General features: G+C 39.0%; 1 protein-coding gene across 2 annotated transcripts in view; it reads left to right on the top strand.

Moving 5' to 3' along the window:
• MYO16 (myosin XVI) overlaps positions 1-15,835 on the top strand; it is a 596,349-nt gene extending 580,514 nt beyond the window's left edge. For both annotated transcript variants that reach the window (XM_066236132.1, XM_066236131.1), the window contains exon 35: positions 14,492-15,835. In XM_066236132.1, the coding sequence (XP_066092229.1) occupies positions 14,492-14,719 (228 nt within the window). In that variant the 3' untranslated portion in view covers positions 14,720-15,835. The remainder of the gene's footprint in view (positions 1-14,491) is intronic.
• Positions 15,836-16,917: the final 1,082 nt, after the last annotated feature.

Raw genomic sequence — 16,917 nt, 5'->3', positions numbered from 1 at the left:
CAATTGATATTTGACAATAGGAGGTAAAAGCATACAATGGAGCAAAGACAGTCTCTTTAACAAATATCATATGATCTCACTTATATGTGGAATCTAATGAACAAAGTGAACTGAGGAACAGAATAGAGGCAGAGGCGGATCACAGGGACCAGAGGAACAGTGTTCAGAGGGAAGGGAGATGAGGGGATTGGATCAGAGTAAGTAAAGGGATTCGTGAAACTATATATACATAACATGGAGATATAGATAGTATAGATAGCAGGACAGCAAATCCTAGAGGGAAGGAGGGATGGTGTCGAGGAGAGGAGGGCAAGGGGTATTTTAAGGGGGGATATGGGGGTGGGGTGAGGGAGTTGTTTTCAGCGGGACACTTGAATCCATGTAAACACAATAAATTAAAATTAATAAAAATTTTAAAAAAGATGTTGTCTAATAAGCAAGTAGGGGAAAGACTTATTCACAGCTCCATTGCTAGTTTGAAGCCAACTCTCAAGTCCTATACCACATTGCAGGGTGTTTCTCGCTGTCTTGTATTTTATAATAGTAAATATAGTCATGAATAAAAGTATGAACACCATTCCTTTTTACCAGTCAATCCAAACGTTCTTTCTTCTTTTTGTGCCCTACTCATCTTTTTTATCCAGAAAAAAATTCCATAGCCCAGTGTAAATTTCTTGACCATCTTGCCTTGAAATGAGTCGTTTTCTCAGTTTTTCAACAACAATAATCACATATATAATTTATTAGTCAATTAATGCTGTGTTCCCTTGTGACATTTTTCCTTTCATGTTCTATTTAAGCATTTATTTAATTACCTCTATGTATTTGCCTTGTTGCTCAGTTTGAATGAATGATTCTTGCTAGAGTAAGTCATACTGTGTGATTCCAAGCCCTGTAGAACTCATCACAGCACCTCCCATTTAATAATCATTGTAAAGCACATGTGTTCATTGATTAACAGACAAGGAAAACTTTTTGGCAGGCACTTGTAATTAGTACCTAAGAAGATAGACTAAGTTCAGTGTATTTGAATTTAAGTCTGACTAACCAAGTGAGTTTGAGCTTTAAAGATGAATCTTAACATTTATGAAATGAGACTAATAAGATTTAACCTACTTACTTTGCGTGGTTATAAGAATCTATTAGAATAATAACATGTGAAAATGCTTCAAGAATGTAAAACAATATCATGAAGATGACTTTTAGAGGTGGGCCTTGGAAACTTCAGAGGATTCTATATCTAGGCATCCAAACTGTTGGAGAGAAGATAAGTAGAATTATAAGAGTATGTTTGAGGTCAATCTGATTGGGCTGACATACAGAGTCTGTGAGAGAATGGATGATCATGAAGCTGGAATAATGAGTGTGGCCAGCCACAGAGGACTAGATGTAACATGCTAAGGCATGTGGACTTGATTGTTTACATCACAGCATGGAAGATTTCTGAATAAGCAAATTATATGAACAGATTTATCCTTTGGAGAGATAAAATTTAGTTAATTTTTCTCAGTAACACCTTCTGCTATTTCTAGTGAGACTCCCACATGATCCCAAGAAAAATATTTTAAAATGTATTATAATACTCTTATTTTCTGTTTCTAATATAAAAGATTTATATTTTTCCATAGAGTTCCTGATTTGAACCCATTACCACAATATGTCATTATAAGCATACTCTAAGTATCTGTTACCAATTTCTGCTACTGTATTGCCATGGGTTTTATTTTAAACGAATTGAAGTAAGAGACCAGAACTCATACAAAATCCATATCCTAAAATGGCACAAATTAATTATATCACATGATGTGCAGTACAATTTTAAATTTCTATTTTATAACTTTCCATTAATAGAAACATGCATTCACTCATCAGAGTCCATTTTTAGTCATAGCTATAAACTAAAAAATCAGCTGCAAAATGCAAACAAAAGTCCATTTAAATTATACTAAATCTGTTCCAATATAATATTACTTCTTACGAAAGTAAAGAGCAGTGGTGAATTTTTAAAAGAAATCAAAGTGTACAAATAAGGTAAAAATTAAAATGCTGTCTTTTCCTCCCTCCCTGCTGGCTGTCCAGAGATAGCTACTCTTGTTTCCAGTAGAACTTGTAACATACCTTCTAAGCGGGTATTTTTCCCCATTATTTAATTTAACCCTTAGTCAACAAAGAAAACAAAAGAGCAAGAATGAACTTAATTGGGCTGCTGTATAAATGCCTTTTTCTAAATTAGGAAGGATCAGCGCTTTTTTGCCTAAACCAGAAATGCTATGTTCACTTTCAAATCATTTTCTTGATAGTTTTTTAAAGTTTTGAAATATACAACCTTTTAATCAACAACTTTTTGAGTCACATTTTATTTTATGCCACATTTTAGGTTGTATTTAGGTAGACTTGGGTTTTACAAACTGTCATTTTCAAGGTTTTTTTTATTTTTATTTTTTACAGAGACAGAGAGAGAGTCAGAGAGAGGGATAGATAGGGACAGACACACAGGAACAGAGAGAGATGAGAAGCATCAATCATTAGTTTTTCCTTGTTTCTCATATATGATTGCTTTCTCATATATGCCTTGACCATGGGGCTACAGCAGACTGAGTAATCCCTTGCTCGAGCCAGCGACCTTGGGTCTACGCTGGTGAGCTTTGCTCAAACCAGATGTGCCCACGCTCAAGCTAGCAACCTCGGGGTCTCGAACCTGGGTCCTCCGCATCCCAGTCTGATGCTCTATTCTCTGAGCCACCGCCTGGTCAGGCTCAAGTGTCTTTTTTTTTTTTTAATGTTTTTCCTCCAACATCTTGTTAGCATGAAGTAGAAATAGGATTTGCATTTGAGACACTAATATTCACTACTCAGTCAAGGGGCTTCCTTCTTTTAATTTCCATAAATGTCAGTAAATGCCTCTTTTCACCTTTGGGTGAATAGTCAATAGAAAAATCAATTCTGTGACAAATGAACAGCAACATGATTTTACATATGAATTATTTATCAAAGGTTATTTTTATCCTAGAAGGGAAAGACTTAAGGTAAATTACTAATTTTCATTTATTAATATTATTCATAGAAATGCACATCTTCAGGAAGTAAAAAAAATTATATCTCATTTTTAATTAATTTATCTCATAAAACTCTATTACTGACAATAGAATGCCATTAGTATATAGATTTATATGTAATAAACTTCATTAAGCTTTTACAACATATGTTTTCCTCTAGGTTGTGGGATGGTTTTTAACCCCTGGAAGTAAGTGAACTAATTATATATAATCCACTTTAGATATAAAACTTGCATGAACTCGATCTTTACATCCCTTTATCAAACTCTTTATATGTAATTGATATCTTCTAGGCATTAGAAAACACAGATACTTTACAAATCAAGGTGGGAAAATGGAAACTAGGTTTACATCTTGCACTGCTAAATAGCAAATCAGCAAGATTTCCTCAATAACGAAATAGAAGCACTGTTTGAACCCCCTTACTGAGTTGTTGAGGTAGGCATCACCAGTGTCTAAGTAGCACTGTATCTAAGGATTACGGTGTGAATGAAGGGATATTCTGTTAATAACCTGCTGAAAGTCAGAGATTCTGTTTGAGGATGGGTACCCTAGCTTATAGGGAAAGAAATTTGGACAGGATCATTTCTGTGTCTGTTCACACATGCTGGGAGCTTGAAATGGGGTGTTACTTAAGACGCATATGTATTTATTGAGAATAGATGGCTTAGTTCCCTTCTGTAGTCCTTCCTTAAGAGTAGAAAGAAAAATGTGCAGTTATTATGTGCCACAGAAGCCCCATTTTAGGTGGTCTAAACTGGCAGTGGGGAGAGTATAAACTAAAAATACTGACTTCCTCCCCCTTCCATCCAGCCCGCATGGGGGTGGTGTGAGTAATACTGCCTGGTTCCTTTGTCAGTTTTTTGAGGGGTCAGGTTGTCCCAGCTTCCAGGATACTGTGATGTGGTGCTTTCTCATACTGAATCACAAGTGCCCCCTAAACTCTGGAGCTTTCAGATCTCTTTCAAATGTCAAATTTAAAAATAAAAAATCACAGGATATTTTACAATATATTATTAGATTCTCCATTAAAAGATTTTGTTTTCAAAGAGTTTTAAGCTGACAACCTGTGCTCTTTTCTAGAAACCTGGGTTTTGTGCCTGTTACAAAATAGTACTATTTTTTCCCAATGCTATCCAAAAATAAAAATAAAAATTGGGGGTATAAATTGTCTCAATCCATTCAGGTTACTGTATAACAAAATACCACAGATCAGGTAGCTTATATACAATAAAAATTTATTTCTCACAGTTGTTAAGGCTAGAAGTCGGAGGTCAGGGTGTGAACCTGGCTAGGTAAGTGCTGTCTTCCAGGTAGCAGATTTGTCAGTCTGTCCTCACATGACAAAAGAAGTGAGGGACCTTTGTGTAGTTTCTTTTATAAAAGAATTAATCCTACTTATGAGGGCTCCACTGTCATGACCTAATCACCTCCCAGAGGCCCCAGTTCCAAATACTGTCAAATTGGGCTTTAGGATTCCAACATGTGTGTGAATTCGGGGGACACAGACATTCAATCCATAACATGAGATAAGCTGATTTGATTGCTTAAAGCATTGCATTCTTTGGCAGTGCATCCTGAAGTCTATGGTGACTGTTCCACTCTCTTCAGTGAACCCACTCACTAGCCATTCAAACCCATCTAGGCATGTTTGGATCCAGAGTAACTGATAGGTCTGAAACCACTTACACCGTATGTGATATCAGAACATTTTCAGTAGATTCCTGGGGCTTTGTAGTGTTTGAGAGGGTGTTATCTAAATCTTCGAGATGTAAACTATCTCAAATATGAGATTTGTCCACCATCAGTCTGGTGTTATTTCAAGGTACTCCCTTTCTTGGCCTTGATGGAGGTGAGGTGCTAAATTGTCCCTACATTTCCAAAAGAAAAAGAAATAAAACTACAAGTCTAATATCTAGGAATAGCTCAGAGATATTGTGAGTTTGTTTTCAGACCATTGCAACAAAAGCAAATATTGCAATAAAGCAAAAATGGCAATAAAGCAAGTTGCACCAATTTTTTGGTTTCCCAGTGCATATAATAATTATGTTAGGGCCCTGGCCAATTGGGTCAGTGGTAGAACATCAGCCCGGCATGTGGATGTCCCAGATTCAATTCCTGGTCAGGGCACACAGAAGAAGCCACCATTTGCTTCTCCCCCCTCCCCCCTCCCTTCTCTCTTCCTCTCTCTTGCCCTCCTGCAGCCAAGGCTCAATTGGTTGTTCGAGTACCTCAGAACCCAGGTTCTGAGGATGTGTCTGTGGAATCTCCCCCTCAGGCACCGAAAATAGCTTGGTTGTGAACATGGCCCCAGATGGGAGTTGCCCTTGGATCCTGGTTGGGGTGCATGTGAGAGTCTGTCTCACTATCTCCCCTCCTCTCATTTGGAAAAGAAGAAAAGAAAAAAAATACTATATTAAGAGTGCAAAAACATCTTGTTAAAAAACAATGTACATACCTTAATTAAAAAATACTTACCATAATGTAAGCCTATAGGAAAATGACACCTATGGACTAGACACAAAATTGCCACAGACATTCAATTTGTAGAAAACTCAGTATCTGTGGTGGTCAATAAGATGGGATATGCCTGTATCATGGTAATATCTGTTCCTTCTCGCAAACATGCATGCAGGTGTTCATACATTAACTTCGTTTATACCCTCCATGTAAGTGAACTGGATGCATTATGCAGGACAGAAATTAATTTACTCATTTTGAGCTCTAAAGCACTCCCCTATTCTTGTCAAGTAGTCACTAATTCTTCCCACAGGGAATTCTACCCATATCAATCAACATTTTTCTCACTGTGATAATATATGTGATCCTTATTGTTTTGTTTTATTTTATTTTTTATATGATCCTTTTTAAATGGAAAAACATCCTCTTTGATTCTTAACATTTCTTAAGTTGCTTTATTAATTGTTACATAAAATCTCTGTATTCTTTTAGCTCTCATTATAACTGTAAACCAAAGCAAATTTATAAATTCAGTAGAACAAAAACCTACAAAAACCAAAATAAAATAAAATTTTCAACATATTAATTAAGTATGATTTTGTTTAGCTGCCATGAAATTACTGTTGAAAATCTGAATATGGAGTTGACTCAGATTCCATGAACTTCAGTATATTTATATCATCCTGTGCCACAGGCTTTACCTAAATGTCTGTTCCTCTTTTCTATTTGAACTGCCAGGCAACCTACACTATCAGATCGCTTAGCTCTTTCTAGGAGGAGAATGCTTACTTACATATTAAATACACCCACTCTTTTTTCATTAACCTGAAAGAATATAAACAATATTACTTGTGTCAATCTGCTGGTAAATAAAATACAAAGTCAGAAAATAAAATCCCACTGAGTGCAAGCTTAAAAAGAAGGTAGGTAGATACAAAGTATAGTATATTACTTTGACAAAAATCATAAAAGCAAAAATGCAAAAAATTTTTGGTTTTCCCAAGAACTTAAGGACCCCTGAAAATACATATACAAATTCCATATAGAAATATTTAAGAGTTGTTTACTCACTAAAATTTGTGTATACCCTTCTCTTCTAAAATTTAAACAACCTCTAGACTTTTTATCATTTTCTTCATGTAGAACTTTCTTTAGTTTAAAATCATATGTAAATCGTTTTTTGTTATGAATCCAGTGTGTTGCTCAGTATTTTGAAAGGTTCACGTTGACAAGAAAGAAAGAGACTGTCCTGGCCGGTTGGCTCAGCGGTAGAGCGTCGGCCTAGCGTGCAGAGAACCCTGGTTCAATTCCTGGCCAGGGCACACAGGAGAAGCGCCCATTTGCTTCTCCACCCCTCTGCCGCGCTTTCCTCTCTGTCTCTCTCTTCCCCTCCCACAGCCAAGGCTCCATTGGAGCAAAGATGGCCCGGGCGCTGGGGATGGCTCTGTGGCCTCTGCCTCAGGCGCTGGAGTGGCTCTGGTCGCAACATGGTGAAGCCCAGGATGGGCAGAGCATCACCCCCTGGTGGGCAGAGCGTCGCCCCATGGTGGGCGTGCCGGGTGGATCTCGGTCGGGCGCATGCGGGAGTCTGTCTGACTGTCTCTCCCTGTTTCCAGCTTCAGAAAAATGAAAAAAAAAAAGAAAGAAAGAAAGAAAGAAAGAAAGAAAGAAAGAAAGAAAGAAAGAAAGAAAGAAAGAAAGAAAGAAAGAAAGAAAGAAAGAAAGAGACTATGTTGTTTTTGTATAAGACCATAAATTATGAGAAGTGGCTCCATTTAACATTGTCTGATTGAGTCATCAGGACAACTATGATTTAGAATGTTGAAGAGATTTTTCTCAAGTCAAACAGCTAACAATGACAAAGTCATAATAGCCCACATTTAGAGAGTGGTCACTTTTAAGTAGCTCACATATGTTACTCATGTAATCCTTACCCATCCTTTTGAGGTAGATTGTGATTGTGACCCCAATATACAGATGTGAAAGCTGATAGACTTGCTCAAGGTTATATAACTATTAGGTGGCAAATTTAAGATTCCAGTCCAGGCTCTCTGATTCAGGAGCCCAGGCTGTCAACCATATCGCCTCTGCTCAACCAACCTCAGTGTCTTCATAGGTTTATGGTTTCATGTTAAAGAATGAAGTTCAATGTCTACATCAACTACTTTGGAAACACCTGTCTCTGCCTTCATTCCCCCTTTTCCATCCAATTGACCATCTCATTTTTCAAAATTTAGATCAAAAGTTACCACTTCTTTGAGGTCTCTACAGACCCTCATCCACAGAGTTTCCTTTCCAAGGTAAATGATTAAAAAAAAAAGATAAAAGTTGCTAAAAAAAAAACAACAACACTCTGTCTTTTTGACTCACTTCATCTCTATGCCATGGGCAACACATTAAGATACTTGGGTGAACTACATGCATAAAAATCCCTTTACAGGCAAGACATTTGATATCCAAAGGTTCAGACATATGGAACAACTTTTTACTTTATCAGTTATAATACTCACCTTCTGGTTCTGAAAGATGACTTCGTGTACAAACACTTATATAAAACAAGGCAGAAAAGAAATTAAATAAGTGACTAGCTATCTAAAGTGGTGACATGGGGTGGAAATGTATCCTTTAAAGCAGTGGAAAAACAAGATTTAAGAAAAAAACACATTATCACATCTTTATCCTGCAAACAGACCCAGATAAATGAGACCTGGTGGGAAGTCAGCTGACAGCAAGCCCACGTTGCCAGCAGCAGCCCTCATCCCCAGAGCCACTTCCTCTCCTTCTGAAAAGAAATGCTTCCCTTTCAGTAGAAAAACTAAAATTCTTGTTAAAAATTATTATTGCCTTTCTAATGATAATATTTTTGTGAAATTTCAAATAATGGGAAGGAAAGCTGTGGGGGGTTTTGCAATTAGAAATAGGTTATGAAAAGTAAAGAATAGAGAAACACTAATTTTGATTTTTTTACAGTGCTGAATAATACTGTGAATACTTTTTGTTGCTTATATATTATTTGACCACCATTGAAATATTATTCATAGTTGCATTTGTTTGATATTCTAAAATATTAAAACTCTTGACTGTGACAGCTGTGATTTTTATGCCTCACAATCTAATAAATTTAATAAATCTAACTAAGTCAGATAAATTTATTAGAACACACTGCCCTTATCTTCTGATCTTCTGTTTATTGTCTCACAGATCATAAATTTTAAATGCCCTCTGAACTTAACTGTTTGAAAGTAGTGACCTATCATATAGCTTTACCCAGAATGTTAACCTTCATTTGAGACGTAACTTGGGAAGAATCTGTTTTGCTTTTTTGTTGTTTTTGTTTGTTTGTTTGTTTGTATTTTTCTGAAGCTGGAAACGGGGAAGCAGACAGACTCCCACATGCGCCCGACCAGGATCCACCCGGCACGCCCACCAGGGGGCGATGCTCTGCCCATCCGGCGCATCGCTCTGTCGCGACCAGAGCCACTCTAGCACCTGGGGCAGAGGCCAAGGAGCCATCCCCAGTGCCCGGGCCATCTTTTGCTCCAATGGAGCCTCGGCTGTGGGAGGGGAAGAGAGAGACAGAGAGGAAGGAGAGGGGGAGGGGTGGAGAAGCAGATGGGCACCTCTCCTGTGTGCCCTGGCCGGGAATCGAACCCGGGACTTCCGCACGCCAGGCCGACGCTCTACCGCTGAGCCAACCGGCCAGGGCCTGTTTTGCTTTTTTGAATGATCAATAATGTTAATATTTTAGCATCTCATTTATTCCATTCTGATAACTATCTTGATATAGCTGTTAAATTTCGCTCAATACCTATTAATCTCTATAATAGAAAATAAAGTTCCATGGGATCTCTCAATGAAAGGTTTTATTCTGAGCATTAGTTGATTATTGCAAACATCAGTCAATTTTTTGCTTATCAAAAAAGCCTAGAAAGCTGTTGGTCATTGACTCAAAGGTGGCATTCCTCTGTCCTTACGACATTCAAGACATCAATACACTCATTAAGAAAATGCTTTTAAATGGTTTGTTTGTATAAGTTTCGCCTTTTATAATGTATTTGGGAATTCAGATTTTTTTTAAATAAACAAGCCTAATTCAGACCAGCAGCCACTGAACATCACTCCCAGTAGATTGTCACAGTTTCTTTGGAGTGATTCAATCTATAAATCTGTTCCTATTATGAAGGTTGAGGGTTATACCTAGTATATGATTTTGGTCATGATGCAAAGCTACTGAAAAGAGTTTGGGATTGAGGAGAAATATAAAATGGATGTATTTTGTGCTTGGTGTGAGGACAGCTAATGTTCTTATCAGCATGAAGATGACCCCGCAGATGTCATCGGGCCATGGAAGAGCAATGCCAACTGCTTGGAGAGATTTGGATTCTCTCTGTCTAATTTTTATGCTTTACTCTGTTTTGTTAGGAGTTGAGTCCATTTTTATATTCTTGTGGTACCTTTCTTACTTTTTTTTAAAGATTAAATGGACATTTATTTTGCATTTTTTTATGAGCTATTTATTATGCATTCCAACTATTCTTTTTGTAGTTTCACTAAAGAATAAAACATGCACCTTACTTATTGCATCATTACATAATTTATTACTTTTTCTATTTTCCTAATACTGTTAGAAACTTAGAGCCTCTAAACTCCATGTAACTTTTCTTGGCTTTTGTACTTATTGGTGGCATCCATTCTTGTTTTATACATAATTTAAGTCTATAAGATGTTGCAACTATATTATTTATGCCTTTAATTCCACTGTTCTTAATTATCTCATAAATTTCTATTTTTCCATGTAGTATCATTTACTCTCACCTTAAAAAAATGCACACACACAAGACTTTTGATGGCAAGTTACCTCATTTTTCTTTTTCTACTTTCATTTTTGAGGGATATTTTTTGAGTACAGAATTCTAGGTTGAATTACTTTCTTTCAATACTTTAACCTGTGATTCATTGTTTTCTGGTTTCCATTGTTACTGTTTAGAAGTTAGATTTCACTCTTACTATCATTTCTTTGAAGGTAATGTGGCTTTTCCTCTGGATTTTAAGATCTTTTTTTTTTTTTGTCTTTGGTCTTTGTCACTTTTAACATAATATGCCTTGTGTTTTCTTATTGTTGGTGATGGTGTGTGTATTCATCTTTTGTGTGGTTTACTGAACTGATTAAATGTGTGTATTGATGCTATTCACGAGTTTTGGAAACATCTCTTTAACAATTGCTTTGCCACGTTCTTTGTATCTCTTCTACTTCAGTTACTCCTTTTATGTTTATGTCCATTCTGCCATTTCTTATATTTATCCATTTTTTCTCTGTTCTCATAAATATTTAATCACAGATAGTTTAGTCTTTACCTGCTAGCTCTAAGTCTAGATTATCTTTGAATCTGTTTTATCTTTTCAGTTTTGCTAAATTTCCTTCTCTTCACATGTATAGTAAATTTTGATTGCACAGTAAGCACTGTATGTAAACAAACTATATATGCTATAGATGATGATTTTAACCTAAAAGGTCATCATCATCCTTTGTTAGGAAGCAAAGGCAAGGGGTGGTCACATCAACCCAATCACAAATTGAGCTGTATTCCAATTCTAGTTCTCCTCCAATCCTCAGGCTGCACCCTTTCATGCTTTGATTGAGAACGTATCAGGTTCCTTATCACTGATACATTGTAGTAGCTCCAGCTCTATATTTGAGAGCCCCATTCTCCAGCCATGTGCCCCACTCAGTTTTATTAAGTGAGAAGAGGGGAGGCAGAGACAGACTCTGCATGTGCCCAACTGGGATCCATCAGGCAAGCCTACCAGGGGGCAATGCTTTGCCCATCTGGGGCTTTGCTCCATTGCTCAGGAACCAAGCTCCTCTTAGAGCATAAGGTGGAGTTCATGGAGCCATCCTCAGCACCCGGGGCCAACTTGCTTCAATCAAGCCATGGCTGCAGGAGGAGGAGAGAGAGAGAAGCAAAAGGGGGAGGTTTGGAGAAACAGATGGGTGCCTCTCCTGTGTGCCCTGAGAGGGAATCAAACATGGGGCCTCCACATACTGGACCAACACTCTACCACTGAGCCAACTGGCCAGGGCCCCACTCAGTTTTAAAGCCTGCAAGTCTTTAAGATGAGACTAGTCATGTGCTTGAGCTTAGCATCTCTTCTGTTAAATTATTGCTTCTGAAAGCATCTGTCATTATAGGACATTTCACTCTACTTTTTATAGGCCTTTGGCCCAAGGCTCCACTGATTCATATAGTTGAAGAACTACCAAATGTCCCTTTGGTAAAATGATCATGCATTTGAGGATCCTCAAGTTTTCAATTTGTGTCTGTAGTGCCATGCACCAGAAAAATATTGTATGGTCTTTTTTTTTCTTCTAGAATATGCTCTTAGACCTACAGAAGAACAGAATTGGTAGATGCCCCCATGAGAAAAAACAAAACAGAACACAAGCTAGTAATTATTTGTTCACTCAGAAAGATTCTCTTCATTCAGAATTTTGGTTTCTCTAGTTCTCAGTTTTGCCAGAGCTTTGTGATGTTTTAAAAACATGGTTTTTGTAATTTATTCCTTTCTTACCACTTTACAATGGGGGAGCAGTAGCTGCCCTGATCTACAATGTCCTTAGCAAAAGTAGCAGCTCCTTGTTTGGTTTGGTTTGGTTTTTAAATCAATATAAAGTTCTGTTACTCAAGAAAGATGATATTTCAAGGAAGTTTTGGGAAAATAATCAACTCCTATGGCAGAGGTACCCTGCCACAAATTAAATATTCTCTCATAAAAAAAAATCCAGTGACAGCATTTTTCCATCGTTGCTATTATATACTGAATGTATGCCAAGGAACATATATTCAGATACTCAATATTCATAGAGTTAATGAGACTGAAGCTAAATGTAATCAACATAGAATATACTAGTGGAGAAAACAGAGGAACTAAAATACATTAATGGAGGAAACATATAGATTTCAATCAAATTTCATTTAGAAAAAGGAGGGAAAATGAGGGTGGTGTAGAGATCCTGGTCTTTAGCATCCTGGACAATAATTGTTATGCAAATTATAAGCACTGTAGAATAATGGTTAAGAAGGCAGACTCTGGAACCAGCCTGCCTGGTCCCACCATTTTCCATGTGACTTTGGAAAAATTACTTAACCCCTCTGTGCCTCAATGCCCTCATCACAAAATACTAGCCCTCCTTATAGAGTTCACATTTGTAAGGTGCTTAGAAAAGTACCTGGCATGTATTTAGCACTCTAAAGTGTTTATTGAATAAATAATTTTTATGCCTACCCTCCACTTCACTTTCTTGGCTCATTTCCCTGACAGTAGAGGCAATTTGGCTTCCACAAGAGTCTTCTTAGCAGGAGAATGTCTCATTTCCAGGTCATTCTGGTGCAAGCTGGGTGCTAAAGAAAAGCACCCTTTTAAGTGGGGCATGCTGCTTTAGCAGCTCACTTTCTGTTGATGCCTGGGGTTGTTTCAGGAATTGGACAATCACAGTCCTGTTTTCCACTCTTAGGGTGTTTTTTTTTTTCTGGTTGTTTGTAAATTCAATTTGGGAAAACTCCTTTTGCTGCAAACCACCTCCAGAAATCTGGTTATGCACGCTGGGTATGGCTTTGACCTCCAGTTTCTGTATTTTAACACCATACCTCAACATTCTGCCCATCAACCTGATTCTAGACTTTAAAATTGTCTTCCTGGAGCAAAACAATAGGTTCAGGTGTCTAGGGGAAGGTGTTGGTTTTAGAATTGTCCTGGAACACTGACTACTTGTGCTTCTTACACAAGTACCTGTTGTCGCAAGAGGAAACCGCCTGTGTCCTGCTTTGTTTTGCTCTCCTCTGTCTTGACGAAGAGGATGGGAGTGGCACTAGACAGCAGCGGGTGCTTGGGCGTGGGATGAGCCATCTCATTTCCTCTGAGTTCTCTCAATATTCTCATTCTCATTTGTTATCCATGTCTAGAATCTGGAGTTTTTAGACCAGCACACTCACTTTAGACAGGAGAAACGGTTTCTGCAGTCTGCAGCTGTTACAGATTACTGGCTGCTGGCAGAAGGGGGAGCCCACGGCAATCAATGGAGCGTGGTTGTCCTGAAGTGCCCCAGCTGCGGCCAGGAGCAGGCTCAGTCTCCGGGGTGTCTCTCTTTGGGTGCCCTATGGAAATGAGAGGAAGGAGCTGACACAATTGCACATTCTGCTGCTGCCCTGCAAGGGCCCCTAAAATTCCCATCTCCTTGGTCTCAAGGTCTGAGAGAGCAAGCACACAGCTGCCAGATTAGATCACAGCTTCGAGCCACTGCCACATAATAGCACGTGCACTGACACACCAGTGGGGTGGTGGGTGTTCCTCCACTGAGTTCGTTTGATATTTTAGTGGCTGTCCCTTGCTACACTGAACTCTTAAAGACAGTCTATATTAGCATGGTCCTCTCTTAACATTGACTCTGAATGGGCCCTCTAGAGTAAGGCATCCATCCTTGTCCTTGAGCAATACATGGTGGTCAGAGTGGTGTCACATTACCTTAAAAGATGGTGACTAGTAAACTTGTGCATAGACGGAGTGGATCCTAGAATAGGCTGAACCTTGAGAAATCAAAAACGTGAAACAGAATTACAATGGTTAAAAATTACATTCAGAAAGAAATACAAGGTGTTATAAGAATGTATAGTATATAACAAGAGAGGGCAAAGAGCAAACAGACCTTTAAGTCTTGTATCACCTGGAGGTATATCATGTTAACCTGTATACCTATCCTAAATATTCCACTGATTGGTTTTCTGTTCCACTCATCTTAATTCAGCCGCTCACAGTCGACCCAGTTGCATGCCATTTGCCTGGAGGTTTCATAGGGAACAGATGATGTCTGTTTTGACGCCAGTCCAGCCTCATGGCTTTCAGGTGTTGCTATTATACTTCTCGCTCATTCACAATACATATTTGGTGCTACTCTTTCTACCCCTTCTTTCCTCCCACAGGTAATCCAGCAGCTGAGGCTCTCAGAGAATGAAAGTGTGGCCCTGCAGGAACTCCTGGACTGGAGGAGAAAGCTCTGCGAGGAAAGAGAAGACTGGCAGCAAATCCTGCAGCACTCGGAGCCCAGAGCACCTCCCCCACCCCCTTGCAAAAAGCCGACTCTCCTGAAGAAGCCTGAAGGGGCCTCCTGCAGCAGGCTGCCTTCGGAGTTCTGGGACACCACAATGTGATGTGGTCCAGACTACAGACTCGTAGAGTACAGCTGCCTAGTGCTCCAGGCTGCAGCAGCTGCCTCTATACATGCTGGGTGCTCTTCCACACACCGACACAGAAAAGCACAGGACAGATGAGTTCAATACCTGAGATTCCCTGAGTGCATGGCTGTGTGGTGTGTGTGTGTGTGTGTGTGTGTGTGTGTGTGTTTTCTTACCCATTCTGTGAGGATACACTCTGATTTTCAGGCTCCGTGGTTATAGGGCCACGCTACCTCTATGTAGCAAGAGAAAGACCATAAAACGTGTGGATGAGATGAAAGAGGGAAGCGTGGGGAGGAGGGGAGGGATCCATGCACACTATACACCTGATTTTATATCATCTGACCACATGTTTCTTGTACTCTAGTCATTTTACAACAGTACACTCTATAAGACATGTGTTCTTTTTTTTTTCCTTTGGAGGTGTTTGTGTTTTATTGGAATTACAAACCTGAAAATTATTTACATATTTTCTACTGTGTTTTATAACTTTATGCAATTGGTGCTCCCTTTCTTCAAAATACAAATTTTAAAAAATTATTTCTAGATTTTTTTTCTTTCACATACCATTGTTTAACCTAAAGTACCTAAGACTTTTGGGAGTAGGTTGTTGTTTAGCTTTGCCCTGCCTTTATATTTCATTCATTGATTAGGATGCAGTTCCTTCCCAGGCCCTGTATTCTGGATATGTGGATTGTGAGCTCTTTAGTTAAGTCTCATCTCCTGACTTCAGCATAGGTTACAGGAAATTTTGTGTCACTCAGCATACATGGCTTCAAATTCATATCTGTTGGGATGTAAGGGTCCTATCCATTTAAAGGTCTACACAGTACAAATAAGCACGCTGAGATTTACTGGTTTGAGCAGTAATGCTGCATCACAAACAATTGTCCTCTCTGAGCGCCACTGCATGGCTCACCTGCTGTATACCCTCAACCCTCCTGTAATGCAACCGCCTAGTTCATTGATGTGCTTCTGTGGGCTGTCGGGAAGTTCTGAGCCATGGAATCAGACCATCGTGTCTTCCTGCTTGGAACTTTTATTCACACCAACCTTTGAAAAGTTACTGTGCCAATAAAAGGGTACAACTATGTTCTTCTGTGCTCTTGTTTGTTGTTCTCTTCCACACATGCTTCTGTTTTCCTGATCAGAACTATAGAGACAATTAATCTCATTTATCCAGCTTCCCTTCATATGTTTTTCTCAACACATTTTTGCAGCTTCGGGCTCTAGTGGTTTGTTTTAAAATCAAGCTGTATGACTGTGCAGATATAACTATTATGTAGACATATGTTTGTTTCATAAATAATATGTTCTTTCTTTAGGAGTAATATTAGACAAACAGATCAGGAGATGACGGTTTGTTAATAGAAATCCCATGCTGTCAGGGGGAGGCCGCAAAGAGAAGCACCTGGATTGGCAGGAGGCAGAGGGTGTGAGGGCGCTAGGGGGTTGAAGCTTTTTTTGGTGGGGTCATGGGGAAGAATGGGGAGGCAGGTGTGCAGGCATGGAATGAATGAATTTCAATAATTTCAGAAGATGCTTCGTACAAAGGCTGAACCTGGTTATCCGGTACCGGCCCCGGGCGAGGGCGTGGCCTGGAGAGGGAGAGCTGGAGGAAAGGTGTGTTTGGGGCGTGGGCTCTAGATTGGTTGGAGTTGTTTACTCTCCCTGAAACTTGGCTAGTCCCAGGAGGGGCGGTTCCTTCAGAATCACCAAGGCCCAGATGTCAAAGCATCTCAATACAGAAAATAAAGACATAGTTAATACACAGTTAACTGTCAAATTACTGTACCATGTAATTATCACAGGGAGGCATCCTGCCCAACCTCCCGCCAACAACCAAGCCCCACACCCTGACTCTTCCTCCTCTGTCTTCCTGACATCTGACTTCTTAACATCAGACACTAAGGAACAGAAGAAGACAACTTTCCTTAATACACATAGCTTCCTTGACCATGCCTTGCACATTGTAGGCACTTAATGATCTTGGTTGGATTAAAATTCTAAACCGGATGCCTGTCCCCCAACACACAGTATATGTTTAATTATACCAGAATGAAGAGTGAACTGTTCAGGCATTACACTTTGTGAAAACTTGTTTCAAATGTGCACCAAGCACTTGCCATGACTGTTCTGGTTGCTTCGAAGATATTATTTCTACTACTGACATA

The sequence above is a fragment of the Saccopteryx bilineata genome, chromosome 6 (assembly GCF_036850765.1).
Source record: "Saccopteryx bilineata isolate mSacBil1 chromosome 6, mSacBil1_pri_phased_curated, whole genome shotgun sequence".
NCBI classification, from domain to species: Eukaryota; Metazoa; Chordata; class Mammalia; order Chiroptera; family Emballonuridae; genus Saccopteryx; species Saccopteryx bilineata.
Note: the sequence above shows the minus strand (reverse complement) of the source record. Positions and strands in the feature narration are given on the sequence as shown.